This window comes from Microsporum canis, genomic scaffold, assembly GCF_000151145.1.
Source record: "Microsporum canis CBS 113480 supercont1.8 genomic scaffold, whole genome shotgun sequence".
In the NCBI taxonomy this organism is placed as follows: domain Eukaryota; kingdom Fungi; phylum Ascomycota; class Eurotiomycetes; order Onygenales; family Arthrodermataceae; genus Microsporum; species Microsporum canis.
The window spans coordinates 224438-241804 of NW_003299162.1; the positions used below are offsets into that span (position 1 = coordinate 224438).

Below are 17367 nucleotides of genomic sequence, written 5' to 3' on the forward strand. Positions count from 1 at the left end.
ATCCACGTTGCCCCTGAGGCTCGTATAACGAAGGGGATATGTGCTAATAATAGAAAATGCTGGACCAGCTTAGATCAACTTAATTCGAACTGCAATGAAACGTTCCTTGCACAAGACTGCTACTCTATATTAAGTTATTATAGAGGTACGACGTAGTACTCAGGGGAATTATGCCTGGTTGTTGGTTTCGGTTCCTGGCCGTCCGTCAATCATTTCTTCCAGAGCTGGCAAGCTGATGATGAAAAGAGACAGCATATGCGAACGATCGTCAACTATGAGGGCCTTGTTTCGCCCTTTGGGAGCTCGTACACTCATGACAATACCCGTTTCGTCTTGGTTCAATTCAATAACATCCGGAGCGCAGCTAGATATATCGAAGAAATAACCTCGGGCAACATGAACATCAAGCAATCAATGTCAATAACAAAAAATGAAACACATGTAAGAGCATGCTAATTATAGAACATAGGAAATAATGAAACATGCAGTATGTACAACGTATAAATCTACAATTCTATAGACAGCCAAGGGCTTCTTCGCCAAACTCGCGTTGGACACTTCCCTCAGTCCTGAGAATATGGCCCAGCCAATCTCTGGCACTCTCGAAATCCGGAGCACCAAACTTCACAAGGACAAACCCATTGCGTACTCGTGCAGCAGTCCATGTCACCTTCCCGTGGTGCTTCTCTGTGGACTTCGTCGCGGAATCATCATCTCTCTCGTTATTATTGGTGCATTCATTGGTATGTGTGGGATAGTACATGGAACTCGACGACCAGTTCTGGCCGCCTATTCTAGGCTGTGAAGTGAAAGATTCCATGAAGTAATCAGCGAGAGACTCGAACAATGGCCCATGGATGATCAGCGTTCCGAGAACGCCGTGGGAGTGGGTGCGAGAGCGAACTGGCGTCTGCGCCTTGGGAGTAGGTAGATGTGCCTGCGCAGAGTCACCATCTTGTTGCTTCTTAGCACCTGTGTCGTTTTCGAGGATCACCGCATCACGAAGCAGTAGTCTTCTCTTCCCGGTCTTGCAGTCTTCCAGCCAGACTTCATTTCTTCCTGTCCATGAATCGAACGACCAGTTTTCACCCCTAGCGCTACGCCCTTCCGTCACCCAGTCGAGCACACAGAGGCTCCCCTTGTGGACCGGCTTCGTGGCCTTCTCGCCCTGCACGCCATCCTCACGAAGAAGAGTGAAGCTCTGAAACTGGTCATACCGACTATCCGCAAACGGCACAGACGGGTCTGGTAGCAAGCACAGCCCCGACTCTCGGCCCAATTGGACTGTGAGAGTCTGCTTGCTCCGATCACTGTCTGTCTTGGGGACACGTCTCTTCCTGCCACCCTGTGCCTCGGTCTTGAATATCTTCGTGCTCCCCTGCGGAGTCGTGACGACAAGCCTTCCTCTCTGTTTAACCGTTATAAGGACATCGATATGGTCTCCAGGAAGCAAACCGCCACCGTAGGTGAGAAGATAGAGGTGTAACGGCGCAGTTGCGGTGGCGGGATACCTCGACTTCAGCCCTTCTTCTGGAGTCCGCGAGAGCAGCTTGAGAGGGTAGTTGTAGGATAGAGTCGACAGAGACGGTATAGACGGCGGCAACACGGTAAGGACAACCTCACCGCGGCCAGAACTGTTGGCGAAGGCTGACGGCGCAAAGGGGGAGTTGAGAATCGGCATTGCGCCGAGTACTACTTCAGAAGCAACCTCATCGATCGACTGTCATCTGCGGGCGATATTAGGCCAAACACCGTCAATCCAAGGCCGCCAATTCCCGTCACTGCCAGTAGAAGAGAAAATATCTTGAAAAGAAGACGAATTGAAGATGCAAAGACGAAGACGAAAAGGCGAAAAGTCGAAGTTGAAGTTGAAAAACGTCAAATTGATTTCTTTGCGAGGAGAAACAACGCTCTTTACCGTACCTTGTAATATTACATACATGACGTCTTATCGTCGCTTATCGTGTGTAAAATGACAGTACCTGTAAGTAATAACACATACCGTACGGCAATACGGAATTGTAGCCCAACTTCGACTTTTTCTCTTTCGCGTTCAAATTTATTCAAACGGCAAAAGAAACAACTTCGAGTCTTTTTAACGGACGAAGTAAGGCGATATCGATCTGGGAATCTCCTTCAGGCTGGTCTTGAGCTGCTCGCCACTGTTTGCTTTGCCCCACGTCGTTCTCTGCGCGAAAAGCCTACCAAAACATCCAACTAGCGCGTCACTTTTAGTGGCCTTTGGGCAAAGAGTTGTCCCTTTTCTCACCAAGCGAAGAGCATACGAGATACTGTTACTGACGAGACGCGGGCTTTGGTCGCGTTATCATATACGATGGAGACACCCGAGGGTCGTGGCTCCAGTCCGCTCTCCGAAGTGGCCAGCGAGGTTGCGGTCCAGGAAGACAGAGGGCCATCCAGGAGACAGTCCGGGCGTGTGAGACGGAAACCAGTGATATTCTCTTCACAGACCTTCAATTCGAGCCGTCCAAAGCGGAAACGCCGGCCTGCAGTGAATAATAATGAAGACGACGCGTCGAACGATGAGGCTGATCAGGCGCAAGAGCAGGAAGAAGGAGAAGGAGAAGGAGACGATGAGGAAGATGAAGAAGAAAGCGAGGAGAGTGAAGGAGATGCCGATGACGAGGAACTAAAGGCACGCAGAAAAACGAAGAAAAGGGCTGCTTCTGGCAAGAAACCGCAGAGCAGGAAATCGAAGACGAAGCCGGCTGCAAAGAAGCAAAAGACCATGAATAGTATAGAGCTCGCCCTGCGTCCCATCACGAATGGACAGAACCCGAAACCACCGAGCAGGAAAAAGAAACCTCGGATGCGGCAAAGCGAACTTGGCGACGAGGAAGGACTATACGGTGAGCGCTCTTTACGCAGCCTAAGGTATTTGTGTATACTTCCTTTCTAACATGGATTACAGCGGAGGTGTTTGGACGGGGTCATACCACAGAAGCTGTTGCGGCGGAATGGCTCTCAAAATACGAAGAACATAATATCAACGGAATGCGAGACTTGATTAATTTCATTCTGAGATGCACTGGAACCGACATAAAAGTCGAAAGCACTGATATCGAAGATGTTGACAATGTTGCCAACCGTCTCAATGACATACAGGAAGAGTATCAGGCTCAAGATATTACCGACTACCCGCTCGTATCGAAAGCGAAGAACTTCAAGTCTTTCCAGTCTGTCTTGACCAGTTTCTTCGATGACCTCGTTCGGACAGTCCACAGCGCATCATTCCTTTACTCTGACCCAGCCTTGATAGAGAATATCCAGGTGTGGATCACCTCAATGTCGTCTGCCCCGATCAGACCGTTTCGACACACCGCAACCATCGTCTCCCTTTCCATCATGACTGCTCTGTGCCATATCGCGCGAGAAGTTTCCTCTAGCGTGTCGAATTCTCGAACGCAGCTGGAGGCAGAACGGAAGAAGAAGACAGCGAACAAGGGAAGAATCAGCGTGTTACAGGCCAAGATCAAGGAAGGACAGAAAAAGTTAGAAACCATCGACGAGATCCTTCGAGACTCCTTTGACACGGTATTTGTCCATCGATATAGAGATGTCGATCCTAAAATTAGACAGGAGTGTATGAGCCTCCTGGGTCTATGGATTAGCCTATACAAGGACATGTTCTTCGATGGCCAATATCTGCGGTATCTTGGCTGGGTTCTCTCAGACACAGTAGCCGCCACCAGATCAGTGGTTATCCATCAGCTACACAAACTGTTCCAGAATAAAGACAACATCCCTGGACTGCGAGGTTTTACCGAACGATTCCGTCCCAGAATAGTGGAAATGGCAGTTAGAGATGCAGAGCCCGGAGTTCGTGCTGCTGCTGTGGAGCTGTTAGATGTAATCCGCGAGGCCGGCCTATTAGAGCCCGACGATATTGACAGCATAGGCAGGCTTGTATTTGATATTGAACCTCGAGTGCGCAAGGCCGCCGGAAAGTTCTTTGTTGCAAACATTGGTGACGTCTATGAGTCGTCAATCGAGAGTATGGAGGAGGAGGTCAATGAATTCTTTGGCGAAGAAGAAAAAGAAGAGGAGGAGGAGGAGGATGATGAAAATCACGATACTCCAAACCGATCCTGGATCAAGTTCAAATGCCTTGTCGACATGTTGCAGGTCTATGACACGCAAGAGTCTGAACTACACGATGAAAGTGAACTGCCTACGTTTCGATACTCCCTATTCGGAAGTCCAATAGGTTCAAGATTTGTCCTGGCCACCGAATCCATCTATCCTCACTTTAAGGATTTTGAACACTGGGAATCTCTGGCTGGATACCTGCTCTATGACCATTCTCAGATTTCAGAGCCCACAGATGACAATGATACAACTGCTGCCATAAAATGTTTATTCAAGTTGAGTGAAGGGCAAGAAACTATACTCCTCGAGGTTCTGGAGTGCGCTGTCAAATTGCACATTCAAGAAGTCTCCAAATCAGACATAGATAAGAAAGGGAGAAAGACAAAGCAGTCGGTACAGATGATGGACGAAAGGCTCGAATCCATTGCCCATAACTTGTCACAAATAATACCGCGGCTTCTGAATAAATTCGGCGCCGTGCCAGAAGCTGCGTCCCCAGTTCTGAGGCTCGAACATCTTGTCAATCTTGATCTCATCCAAGAGATACAAAAGGATGCTGCTGCATACTCTGAGCTTTTGAACAATATCAACCAACAATTTTTGACTCATTCTGATCAAGAAGTCCTAGCTGAGGCTACTGTCGCATTCCTACGTGCCCGAACATCAGATGAGCTGAAGGATGCAATGGACGGCAAGATCCAAGAACTCTGGGATGACACTATTGATTCCCTGGGCGATGTTTTAGCGGATAAAAAGGAGCCAGAAAGCTTGAGCTTGTCGAAGAGCGCCCTCTCCTCGCTCTCTGGCACTGCGATGCGCATTTCGAGCCTTGCTAGCATATCCGACTGCACTTTAACGTTGGAAACTGTGCCTCTATCAACCACGAAGAAACGGAGCGGACGTGCAGAACCTCCTATAGACTTACTTCTCTCGCTGGCGAAACGAAGCCTACGTGAAGAGGACAAGGATGAGGATGTGAATAAGCTTGAATGCGACATAGCTCTGAACACGTTCAAGGCATTGCTGGTTTACTTCATGTGGAAAATCCAAAACCTGACCGCGGCTGTCACCTCTGGCACCAACAGGGGTGCCTACAATGCCGAATACTTTGAGTCCCTTTCCCGGAGACGCGAATCCTTCATCGCAACACTTTGTGCTCTCATGCAACCACACAGCTCTGGTATAAAACAGGTTAAACTAGCTGCTACCATGACACTTCTTGATCTACAGACAGCCTTCGGCACGCTTCGTCATGCAGGGCCTCCCGGGAGGAATATCATGGCCATGACTAAGAATGATTTAGCATTCCAGGTACAAGAACTACCTCAGGAGATAACCCCTGAGATATGTACTCTTCTTTCCCGCCTTCATGATACCGCTGAGCAGACGTTTGCCAAAAAGTCAAAGAGGAAGCTTGACCCGGTAGTAGACGATGAGCCGGAGGAGAGTGAACCGGATATCCCACTCGATTCAGACGAGGAGGATGATAGCGATGCGGATGAAAATGATGAAGAAGCCAGGCGTGCCATGCTCCTCGCTGAGCAGAGATTATGTGAACTCACTGGCAAATTGATCCTAGCCATCATCGGCCGGGTGTTGGACGTTTCTGGTCCACAGGCAGGAAAACTACGACACAAGCTGCTCCGTAATAAATCCCGCCTGGGACAGAATTACAAGGAGGTCCTTGCGTATCTGGAAGACAGCCAAAGAGAAGGCCGTTCCCTGCGGAGACGGGTGGAATCCAAGGGCAAAGAACCAGAGGACCACGGCGATACTGGCGCAAACGGAGCCACATCAAATGCTCGCAATGGAAAGATCAAATCTACGGAGCTGGTAGAAGAAGATGATGGTGATGACGACGAGCACGAGGAAGAACAAGAAGAAGAGGAGGAGGAGGTGATGGTCGGAGACGAGGATGATGAAGAAAATTTACGGGCCCGAGGCCTGGCTGAGGAGGAAGACGACCCGCCGGATGCCAGCGACGGCGACGATGAACGGGAAGAGGCATCTCCTACCCCAGACGATGATATAATGGGCGATTGAAAAGAATTTCCCTCGGCCATCGAAACTAGAGACCGTGATGATTTTATGAACTGGGGCTTGATACGGATTTTCACCGGGTAAATTTCCAACTCCTTTCTTACATCTGTGACAAAATTATTTCACTTTCTATGTGATCTGTCTGTTAATCAACCTGTACTTGTAATTTAACTACACTGCCCTGATATCCTTCGTATATCCTGTCTGCTTTTTATGTTGTCTTCCTCCAGGGCGGCCCCTTTGGTTTGAAGCATATGGTCATTTCCCCAAGTAATACCTTGTCTAGAGGCTCCCGCTCTGTTACATGTTACATTAATGTACTTATTGCCATCCAGCGCAGACACCAGTTTATATATACTTAACAGATATATATTCACCCGTATAATTCATTTTTGTTCCTGGCTAAACACTCACTTTGCTGTCCAACTATAAATCTATGATATCATAGAAGACCATCCTGCAACTTCTTCCAAAACAACAAAACAACCAACCTGTCGAACTCTTAGATATCCATCGCAGCTGTTACATATTTCAAGCTGTCAAAAGTGAAGATGTGTGACCAGTGTCCTCTTCCCCAGCCATACTTCTTCTGTATACAATGCGGAACCGATAACCCGTGCAGGTGCAAGGTCGTTGGACCAACTCTAGGTAAATACAAGTATTGAATCTCCATATATAGCTATAGATACTAATAGTTACTCTCTTCTACATCTAGGATTCTGGGTAGGCATCTTGACGGCGGTATGTCAGGATGCCCTTTTGACGGTGAAGCGTGATCTAACTATATCCATAGATCGTATGCTATCCAGCTGCTTTATTCTGCGGATGCTGCGCTACAGAGATGGGCAAGAAGTGAGTCTCTAGCATCGTTGCAGCATTTGATATGACACCCTAGGCTGATACATTGGGATAGGGTCTTGAGAACACCCGTGGATATAAACCAGTCGATAAGCAGGGCTATACCTTTTTGACGATTGTTCCATGGCTGTCTGGGATGGTATAGGGTATAATTATCGTGGTATGGAGGGGTCCTGCGTCGGCCTGAGAGAAATATACTGCTGAATCGAAGGAAACGGGTGGATGGACGGCTTTCAGTGTTATGCCGTTTTTTGTTATTTTTATCAAAGGAGCTATATCGATTAACGCAAGAACAGAACATATCTTAATACCCTTCGTATGGTTCTGGGCTCAGGGATGATGATGTCTGCGTGCTATTCATCGTCCATAAGCCGTGACTTGCTTCCCTCCAGCCATCGTTTGCCGGAAGAGGCCTCGTAGATAGTACTCTTGATCTCCCTCTTACACCAGAAACGCCCACAGCTAGGGTCGCAGAGGTCCTTTGCTAGAGCAGGGTTCTCCAGTATCTCTTCATTCAAGGAGCCAGAGCATATCTCGATCTCAGCCGGTTGTCCCAGGTCTTTGAAGTACAAGCTTGTCCCGCAGCTTGAACAGAATCCACGGCGTCCTTGAGTGCTGGACTTGAATTCAGTGGGCGTTCCCTTCCATTTCACCGTGGATGGATGGAAGGTGAGGAAGTGCAGGATAATAGAACCGCTTGCTTTGCGGCACTGAGTGCACCAGCAGGTGTGAGGCTAGTAGAGTCAGTTTTATAGACAATGTTTGATAGTTGACATGGGCATACATCTGGTGGCCAGGAGATGTCCTTTGGTATCTCGACGGTGTATTGGATCTCTCCGCATAGACATCCCCCAGTAAGACTGTTTGGTATCTGGCTTGACATTTTTCAGTCTTGTGAATGGAAGATGATGACTTGGGAATATTTATACGAGAATCATAACTAGTCAATGAACCGAATCAGGCCTTCTATTGGAATATATACAAAAATAAATAATTGATTAATAATACATAATACGAGGATTAAAAAGCTATAACCAGACCATTCACACTCTTTTTTTGAACCGGAACGACAGAAAGGGAAGAGAACGAGAATAATCCTATTCCGTCTATAAAAAAGCATCATCTGCTTCCACCCTCGGGAGCGACTCGCCATGCACGCAAGGGGAGTCGCTGGAGCTTCATCACAGCTTCCCGGATAAAGAACCAGAACGTAAGGGCACCGATGGCCACACATAATATATTCGTATAGTAGAAGCCGTCACGGTCGACCCGGCATACACCACCGCCGGCAGTGCAACGGTTCTTTTCAGCCTCAAGTGCACAGGAGAAAGGGGTGGTGATGGGGGAACGCACTGCTCCAGGTGCCATGGTTGGTGGAATACAAGTGGCCTTGTGAAGCCCGTCGACAAGTTTGAGAACAAAGTATTTCGGGAATGTTCCTCCAAGATTCGAGACGCTGTCAAGGCAGTTAGCAAGGAAGTACATAGGGCATTTGTGACGGGAAATACTTACGTCGCGAGCAGAGTCATATATGTACCGCCAATCGTAGGGTCGGATATCTTTGCATGGAATGCGGAACAGGCGACGAACATGATGGTGTTCATCGACGTGGATAATAAATGCTCGCCGATAACCGCAAACATATACCATCCGGGAACTGGTGAGCCAGGTGCGCTCGGGTATATCATGACCACTGCCTGGGCTAGGACAGCCGCTACCAATCTGCCTACGAACGACCAGCACCACAGCTTCATCGGTGTATGTTCTGTCGACCACTTTCCAGCGTAGTAGCCCAGGGCAAGCTCAAACGGGAAGTCTACAAGAACAACCAGGGCCATGTTGTCTTGGCCAAAGCCCTTGTCGATGAGCTTCAAGCTCGTCACAGCTTCGTTTGCCTGGAAGCCGATTTTGGCAATCAGATGGATGATGATGATGGTCTGGATGTTGCCGAGTTTGAGAATCTTCCACATGCTCCTGTATACCTCGACAATGCCGTCTCGGTCGTTTGACTTTTCTTCTTTCTTGAGCACGGCCAGTCCGACGGTCACAAGGAGGTATGCCCATCCCCAGAACTTTAGATAGCCGCCCAGAGTGATAAGCCCTACATCAGAAGGAGTAGATCGGAACCATGTATTGGCGAAATGGGGAGAGTTGAAGGCTAAGAAGACAGTGTATGAAAGAAAGTGCCCGGCCGTAAGCCCGACAGTCTGGGCGGTAGACGCAAATGCAATGTTTTGTGGAGAAATGAGCGAGATAGCCCAGCCGTCGACAGCGATATCCTGCGTTGCACAAAGGAAGACGAGGAAGAACCACCACCTGGTGAAGCCCCAGATTCCGTTTCCGCCCTTATCAGCGGCTGCGGTCATCATATTGGCGATGTGACTACCAAGGTACACCATGGCAAGCCCAGAGATGGTCTGGATGGGCATGATCCAGCTCTTCCGCCGTCCGAACCTCTGGCTCCAGACTGCGTCGACGATGGGGCTCCATAACAGCTTGAGAGAGTACGGATACGACGCGAGCGAAAACACGCCGATCTGGCCGTAGGAGAGGTTTGGTTTGAGGAGGAAGGGCACCGATCCCATGGCGAGACCCATCGGGACGCCCTGGAGGAAGTAGAGGCCACATAGCAGGAGGAAGTTTCGTTTATCAGGCGCCGGCAGGTCGTTGAAACTGGTACTGACGGGCCCAGCAGACTGAGGCGTGGGCGGAGGGTCGTCGTCCAGTGAGAAGCTCGACCGGTCCATGACTCTGGATGTGTGAGAAGACGTCGATTCGAGAGAGACTCCTTTTTTCCGCATCTCAATCTGAGACTGCATGCTGCCGTTGGCGTGGCCGTTCGTGAGTAGGTTGAGGCTCTGCCGACTGGCGCGTTTTCTAACTGAGCCGGTCTTGCGTTTCATTTGTGTCTCTCACTCTTATATAAAACAGGGCAAAGGAGAGACAAGACGTATGCTGCCCAAGAGCGCCCGAGACGCTATATCAGACTATCCCGGATAATTTTATGTGGAGAAAGACATGGCGTCGTTCGATCTATGCAGAAGTGAAGCTGATGTAGAGCCCGTTGATCGTTCTAGAGCAGATGTCAGTAGTAGATTCTTATGCCGCAGAAGGGGGTGCGAGTACTCGCCATGTATATATTATCTTATATATATTTACCAAGGTACTCCCGTGAATCCTCCGTCCAGCGCCTTTGAGGTCCCCGCGAAGCTGCAAGCTGTCCTTTTGTAGAGAAAGACAGAAGTTGATCACTATCGCTGCTGACTAAGACGGCGGCTAAGTTGAAGCTGAAGATCGGAAACTATACGCGTCACGTGAGACAAAACCTCAACAGGAATAGCTCGTATTAGGTAAGAAATTCATCATGTGACCTTGACCAAGCTGACTAAGACGACGATGATGACTAAGACCGGCTTCAGCGTCTCGTACATAGTAAGTCCTTAAGTCCTTAAGTCTATCCAAGTCGCAAGACAAAAGACTTCAAGCCAGGCATGTTTCTAGCACGCACTTTTGGTGTAAGAGGCGTGAGGATGTCGTCGACACTCGTTGGCCGCTCGGGCAGGGAGTATGTTCGGGACAAAATTCTCAAGCACAATCCAAAGCGACCGGATCTCAATGTCTATCTCGCACGGTGAGAGCACCAGGTCTTTTGATTTACATTGCCTTTTATCCGCATATTCACCTCATAGTTTACTTAGCTCTGAGAATCAAAATTTTGTTCTAAAGCGAGTATCAAATTCGATCTTTGACCTGTCATTGGACCTCAAACAGGAGTTTCCAGAGACTCGTCGTCTTCGGGTGCATATTGACGAGAACGAAGAGGAGAAAGTCCTCGTATACGAATACTTTAGTGATAATTTGCTTTCTTTTATAAAGAAATACCCAAGTTTGCCAATTGAAACTAGGAAATGGATACTGCAGGAGCTTGGGCAATCACTAAAGGAGCTTCACGCAAAGAACTGGATACACATAGGCAATCTGCTCCGGAATCACTCGGCTACACATTGAAACTAATAATCGCATAGATGTGAAGCCTGACAACGTGATGATCAACTATACTCAAGATAAACAAGGCCAACCCCTGCCAGAGAGGGTGGCACTGGGTGACCTTGATTGCTCACTGAAGATGAAAGGTGACAAGCTCCTCCGACTTCCAGAAGGCATAAAGCTGGGCAACGTAATGTGGCGTAGCCCCGAAGCACAAACGGGCCAAGGGATTGGCAAACATTCCGATGTGTTTTCCTATGGGCTGGTGGTGAGTATATTACGTCCTTCAAAGAATATCTTAAAGCTTCGGCTAATTGATACACAGTGCCTCTTCACAACAACCGGCATAGAAACTTTACACCCAGACTTCGAGCAGTTAAGAAAGGATGAGGTCGATCCAGAACTAGAAATTATGGGGCGATTGATAGCCTTCTTTGGACCAGTCCCTGATGAGTTGGTCACTCATGTCCAACATGAGGAATGGGGCAGGGTAATGACCGTCCTTTCGGAGTCAACCATGGACGGAGGACCTGTCGGCCCTGGACGTTTTGCTAAATGGGCTGAGAAGGAGTACCCTAATCTTGACTCTGAGGCAAAGCGAATGTTATTAAGACTGATGAACCTCGGCCCATCTAAGAGAGCAACCATGGAAGAAATTCTGGAGGATCCCTGGTGGAATGCATAAAGCTAGAAGTCGTTGCTAGGAGTTGAAGGTTAGCGGCGATTGATGGCCTTAGACGATTAGCTAAAGGTTCTTATCCTGAGCTACGCTGCCACGTATGTTATCCAGTGCATACATATACCCAATGGGGCCGACGATTGGAATATTGGTGTGATATATATACCCTTGCTGCATATCTATATATATCACTCGGCGGCACAGTTGCTTGGGCAGTGCAGCATTCTCCTCACCTGTCTCCAGTCATACACTCGTTGACTAGAGTATTTCCACCTGTAAGTTTCCAAGCCTCTCATGAGATGTAAGATGATAGGTCTTCGTTGAAGAGACTGCCCGTGTCAAAGAATAGCATAATAGCGGGTTCAACACGGGGTAACAACCCTGAGAAAGGATGAAGCAGCTCCAACTCAAGGTGGCGGAAAGAAATACGAGTAGCCTAAGATCCTTCATTTATAATTATATTATAAATTTTGGCCTATTTAAATTAAATAGAATAGTTAGCTAAGTAATACATAGAGAAATAATATTTTATTAAATTACTATCAAAGTATTAGGCGCAATCGATTGGTCGAATGGTGCCTAAGCGATAGCGCCTATCAAACGGTCTCAAACACCCGCCGGTCTCAACAAGATATCAAAACAAGGCATCAAAGCAGCAACAAGACAGCAACGAGACAGACAGACAGCTGGAGATGGCGAAGACGGCTGATGTTGATGTTGTCGCGGTCGCGAAGGACCAGTCAGTCGAGCTAGATGAAGAGATATCTGCTGTACGCGATGAAAGTAGGTGCTCGATGAAATCCTCAAGGGCTCTCTGGCTGACCATGAACCAGTTCGAAAGCTCACGGAGAGAAGGCAAGTGTTGTCGGCCAGTCTGCTGTCGAGTAGCGCGGTGAGAAACAGCCTCGAGTCGCATCTCTTAAACCAGGTCGATTCTGACACGCCGTCTGCCATCCTCGAGTCAGGCAGACACGCCGAAACGAACCACCACCGCATCGTCTTTTCGGCCACTTCCTTTCCGTTCAAGGATCCGTCACCACATACAGACTCCCCGGACCTGCTTGGTGTTAGGATTGACGTTAATGTGCGTGATGGCACGTTTGTGAAGCCGTACTATCTACTCCTTAGACGCGCCGGAGAGGACCGCAAGTCGCTACAGATACACAGGCATACAATACCGGTTTTTATACCGTTGAAGCAGCTGGAGCAGAGATACCTCCCCAGACAGGCCACTGATGGTGACCCTGGCAACCTGAAACCATGGAAGAGAAGGAAGCAAAACCTCAAGGCGCTGGTACGGGAATTGCGCCGTGAACTTGTCGCATGGCATCTTCGGAGAGATGTAGTGGCTTTACTACAAGAACAGCTAGGGATTACTGGCGCGGGTTCCGTTGATCTACCGGTAGAGTCTAACGCACATACGTTGGGAATATCATCTGTCACTGCTGCGTCTGTCGAGGCTAGATATATACGGATCCAGTGGCAGGACGGACGCATCGGCAGAGTCAAGGTATCTAATCGAGGGCTGGTTGAAAGGGTTATCATCATAGGCGACAATGGTCGTGACAAGATAACAGAGACCATCATTGCTGGAGGTGATGCTCGTGCTGAAGGCATAGTACAACGACTCGTCGACAAGACATGATAATATAAGGTATTATCGTTTTGTAATGCTTGGAAGTCAACAACAGGTAGAGCTCAGCAGACTACTATGAAATCCTTTTTATTGACCACCTAGGAGGTGCGACTATATACAACGGCAACTCAACATCAGGGATGACTGCGCCACTATTGGCCCCGGAGACTATTATCTTGCCTAGAACTGGAACTCCTCCATGCGCTTGCTGGTTGGCTTGTAGCAGTCGGTGCGGAAAGAGCTGATCTTGTTGTCCATGTTGATCATTCCAAGGTCATTGACACGAATGTTTCGGCACCAGCTCTGGCCCAGGTCACCGGTGCAACCCAGGCCGTTGAAGGGGACGAAGCAGCAACGAGTATGGTGGGTTGGGTCGTCGGAGTACCATTCAAGGGAGGAGATCTTGTTGTTGAGGTCACCAACGCTGTGGCAGGCACTTCCAGAACCACCAGGTCCTCCGGCAGTGAACTTGGGACCCTCAGAGTTCTGGAGCTGGTAGGCGTTCAAACGCCAGGCGTTGGCGGAAGAAGCAAAGGCGAGGGCCATAGCCGCAACGACAGAGAATGAGACCTTCATTTCGGTATGGGCTGCGGCAGAGGAATCCCGTTAGAAACTGTCCTGACTAAACCAGGAATCACATTAGATAAGAGGGACGTCAGCTTACGATTGATCAGCCTGGTGGTGGCTGGTTTATTTGAGAATTGAGCCTTGGATTCGGAGATTGATTGCTGGTCTCACGGTCGAGTCTATGGCATCAAGCCAGGGCTTTTATATCTGAGCTGGCCCATCTCCTGTCTTCAGAGATACACTACCGCTGCTTTCAAAGATGAATACCACGTTCTATCTCATACACCAGCAATTGGCCAAAGATGCCTTCAGCAGAATATCTTAGCTAGAGGCTTTCAACCTCTTGACTCTTGATGATAGAGCTCCATCGCGTATCCCCAAAAGTCTCCTTCGGCGCAACATCATGACCGTATAACAGGTATAGAGGGTGAATATCTGGCCATGACGGATGGAGACCGAAGAATCGGTCGAATAATTCAGATGCAGCCGCGGATAGACCATGGAAGTTCAGCTCTATCAACATTATATACGCCTTTATACACGAGTTCGTATTTCTCGAAGAAGATATTCACACCTCTTGGTATGTACGCTGATACCACGTGTGCTAAATAATGCTGAGATATATCTATTCAAAGCATTGGAAGTGAAATAGAATATTGGGCCGGAAGTTATCCAGCATATCCACAGCATCCCGTATTGAAGCTGGCATTCCCCACACTTCTTAACATATTTATAGCCCAGAGATCCCTGAACAAGACGACAATCCCGACAGGTCCGAATACGTCTGCGAAAAAGAGCTGTTCATTAATGTATAGCAATATGGTATCTTGTAGCTATGTCTAGTTGAAACCAAGAACATCTTTAAAGGGGTGAAATGCTAAGTATACGAGTTCATGGCACTTTTTAACTCCTCAAAGACAAACCGAGCCCGGTAAGCCGATGCAGTTCCAGGCTCAAGGGTATGAGATAGCTTAGAATTCCGAGTCTAGGTCTCTACATAGAATACCCTTGGCTTCTTATGCATATAAATGCCCACGATACACAATATTTACATTGCCGTTTACATACCTTTTGACCAGTTACCCTAATAGGAATCTCTAGCAAGGGGTTACGAAATGGTAAAACGAGGTATCTCGACAAGACATATACCATAGGCAAGGTTTTGGACAGGTAAGACTCCTCCCAACACGGACGGAGGGAGAGAAAGTAGAGAGATACCGAGCCAAGGACTTCTGGAAAGTAGTTTTTTTTTTTTTTCACTACCTGCTGATATCTCAGAAAAGTGGAATTAAGAGAAGTAATAAACGATGCAACATTCAATTCTCTCTTGGACGGCCATACATGAGGCCATCGTATTCATCTTCGTTAAATGATATCCTGGGCAAGGGGCCGTAGGTCTGCTTGGTCTCGTCCTCGAGCCGTCTCCTTGCAATTCCCTCCTCCAGCGCCCACCTATAGATGAGTTTCCGTTTCCTTTCATCCAGCCAAGTGACTACAGCCATGGTTTCGTCCCGCCGTCGATTTTCAAGGTCATCCAAAACTTCTTTATTCTTCTTAGCAAGTTCAAGAGACTCGAGTTCCATGGCCCTTAGCGTTTCTTGAAAATTCCTCGCCTGTCTGTCTCTCAGGACTTTTACTTTAGACTCGTGTAGCGCGTCGAGCGTATTGAGCTCGTGATAGCTTTGAGAAAGACGACTCCGTTTCTGGTCGGTGAACTCACGCGGTTGGAGGTTGGCATAGAAACCATTCTTATCGAAGGGTAGGTTGGGTGGTGGTGTGTTGAAGTATGCCTCCATGTGACGTATGCTAGTCTGGAGAGCTTGCTTCTCGCGTCGTAGTTCTGCAACGAGAGATATTTCAGCTACTAGGTCTCTCTCTTCAATACGGACTGCTCTGGCAGCGTTCTATACCGGAGGTTAGCGTGTAATTCAATCGCACTGGCACAGGGTTTAGGGCTAACTTGCCTGGGCCTCAAGCGCGTATTCGCCCTCTTCATTCTGCTTCCTCTTTTCTTCGATGAGTTTATCGTGTTTCGTTTGGATGGAATTCAGGACTTCCTTCTTAAATTCCAAGTGCCTTCTTTTTTGGTTTTCATGCATTTCTCGCAAGGTCGTCAAGATCGAACAAGATAAGCTTCTCGCAACAGAATCCATATCTATTGGTTCTTCAGGATCCGGTGTCTCAAGATGTGCGGGGGATGGCGCTTCCGAAGACGGAGCGGCATCGATCCTAGCCTCTACACTGTAGTCTCTTTGGAATATCTGCGATGTGTTGAGGGCTTGCCGGGATTTGGAAGGTAGAGCAGCAGGCACAGACGACCGTTTCTTGAAATATGGGAACTTGGATATGATAGACTGCCTAAAGCCCGTAGTGATCCGGTGATCCTGATAATATGAAGCATCGAACGAGTGTCTGGACGGCGCGGCGCGGAACAGCAAAAGTTTGTGCCGTGTCTCTCCATCCTTATTATATGCGGGAGGACAAGTTGCCAGCGATGATATAGAATGGGCACTGCTAGACATTCGCTGGGCTGAGGAAGACACTGACGATGGGGTGGTGATTTGGCTAGCTGACATGGCCGTCGTAGGGGTAGGTGTCGTTTCAGTGGACGTTTCGGAGACAGCCTCCAGGCTTTTCTTTGATTCTTCACAATAGTCTTTGATAGATAGGCCGAGGTCAATTGCGTGTTGACGGAGAGCTGCCAATTCCTCTTCATCTAACCCATCCTCCGCCAGTTGTAGTACATAAGCACTATAACTTGAACCGTAGAGTAGGGTATCCGACTCATCCGCTGGAACCCCTTCCTTGCTTGACATGGCAGGCAGGTTGATCCAAGTGTGATGGAGTTCAATTGTTTGTCTGTGCAGAGGAAGCAATATCCGGGCTTACCGTTGAGCGGAGGGTTGTTTTTATAGTAATCACAACCTCAACCTCAATTTCAACCGAGGAAAAGTAATCACCGTGCACCAGTGTTGAAGACCTGAAACGCGGAAGAATAACTTGCAAAAGCATATCAAGGCCCACCTATAGTATTTATGGCGGAGTCAAGGCAGTGTGTTATTGAGTTATATGGATCATGAGACGGCGAGTAAATCCCGAGTTATGCCAACAGGAGATCTCCCTTGCATAAGAAATAAGCAAAGAGGCCAAAGCAGGAGCAATTACTCTGTGTATACACCTGACAAATGCCGGAACCGCACAGGCGAACAGGTCTCTTAGATATATAAAAGTGCTGCGAAGGTTCAATATGCACGTCATGGGTGGCTTTTCTCCGGTTCGGGAATGGCGGAAGTACCTCTGTACTTATGTGACGATTAAGCTCTTTCACCCAAACCCCTGTTCAAAGAGTAAATTCAACCTGTCGACTATTGGTTTGCGAGCGTAGAAAAGAGGGGAGAGAAAGAGAGAAGTGAGCTGGGAGATGGGATGGATGAAAGAGATCCTTTTTCATCTGTTGGAGATTTCCTTTCTTCCCCTCCCACTGCTTGTC

At 48.3% G+C, this 17367-nt stretch overlaps 8 protein-coding genes across 8 annotated transcripts; 3 read left to right on the plus strand and 5 right to left on the minus strand.

Annotated features, from left to right (window-relative positions):
* Window positions 1–514: 514 nt before the first annotated feature.
* MCYG_07995 (urease accessory protein UreD) lies at window positions 515–1681 on the minus strand (the record flags this gene model as incomplete). Its single annotated transcript, XM_002842866.1, has 1 exon — window positions 515–1681. One exon carries the CDS (start codon window positions 1679–1681, stop codon window positions 515–517), a length of 1167 nt encoding a protein of 388 aa, XP_002842912.1.
* A 654-nt stretch (window positions 1682–2335) lies between these two features.
* Window positions 2336–6153, plus strand: MCYG_07996 (mitotic cohesin complex; the record flags this gene model as incomplete). The annotated part of the gene is made up of 3 exons (XM_002842867.1): window positions 2336–2435; window positions 2514–2870; window positions 2933–6153. 3 exons carry the CDS (start codon window positions 2336–2338, stop codon window positions 6151–6153), a joined length of 3678 nt encoding a protein of 1225 aa, XP_002842913.1.
* A 1208-nt stretch (window positions 6154–7361) lies between these two features.
* MCYG_07997 (uncharacterized protein) lies at window positions 7362–7891 on the minus strand (the record flags this gene model as incomplete). The annotated part of the gene is made up of 2 exons (XM_002842868.1): window positions 7362–7742; window positions 7793–7891. 2 exons carry the CDS (start codon window positions 7889–7891, stop codon window positions 7362–7364), a joined length of 480 nt encoding a protein of 159 aa, XP_002842914.1.
* Window positions 7892–8127: 236 nt separating this feature from the next.
* Window positions 8128–9911, minus strand: MCYG_07998 (acetyl-coenzyme A transporter 1; the record flags this gene model as incomplete). Its single annotated transcript, XM_002842869.1, has 2 exons — window positions 8128–8464; window positions 8521–9911. 2 exons carry the CDS (start codon window positions 9909–9911, stop codon window positions 8128–8130), a joined length of 1728 nt encoding a protein of 575 aa, XP_002842915.1.
* Window positions 9912–10538: 627 nt separating this feature from the next.
* On the plus strand, window positions 10539–11680 carry MCYG_07999 (conserved hypothetical protein; the record flags this gene model as incomplete). Its single annotated transcript, XM_002842870.1, has 4 exons — window positions 10539–10639; window positions 10698–10894; window positions 11034–11263; window positions 11321–11680. The coding sequence occupies 4 exons, from the start codon at window positions 10539–10541 to the stop codon at window positions 11678–11680; spliced, it is 888 nt and encodes a 295-aa protein (XP_002842916.1).
* Window positions 11681–12366: 686 nt separating this feature from the next.
* MCYG_08000 (conserved hypothetical protein) lies at window positions 12367–13319 on the plus strand (the record flags this gene model as incomplete). The annotated part of the gene is made up of 2 exons (XM_002842871.1): window positions 12367–12457; window positions 12508–13319. The coding sequence occupies 2 exons, from the start codon at window positions 12367–12369 to the stop codon at window positions 13317–13319; spliced, it is 903 nt and encodes a 300-aa protein (XP_002842917.1).
* A 171-nt stretch (window positions 13320–13490) lies between these two features.
* On the minus strand, window positions 13491–13886 carry MCYG_08001 (conserved hypothetical protein; the record flags this gene model as incomplete). The annotated part of the gene is made up of 1 exon (XM_002842872.1): window positions 13491–13886. The coding sequence occupies one exon, from the start codon at window positions 13884–13886 to the stop codon at window positions 13491–13493; it is 396 nt and encodes a 131-aa protein (XP_002842918.1).
* A 1307-nt stretch (window positions 13887–15193) lies between these two features.
* Window positions 15194–16693, minus strand: MCYG_08002 (conserved hypothetical protein; the record flags this gene model as incomplete). Its single annotated transcript, XM_002842873.1, has 2 exons — window positions 15194–15765; window positions 15838–16693. The coding sequence occupies 2 exons, from the start codon at window positions 16691–16693 to the stop codon at window positions 15194–15196; spliced, it is 1428 nt and encodes a 475-aa protein (XP_002842919.1).
* Window positions 16694–17367: the final 674 nt, after the last annotated feature.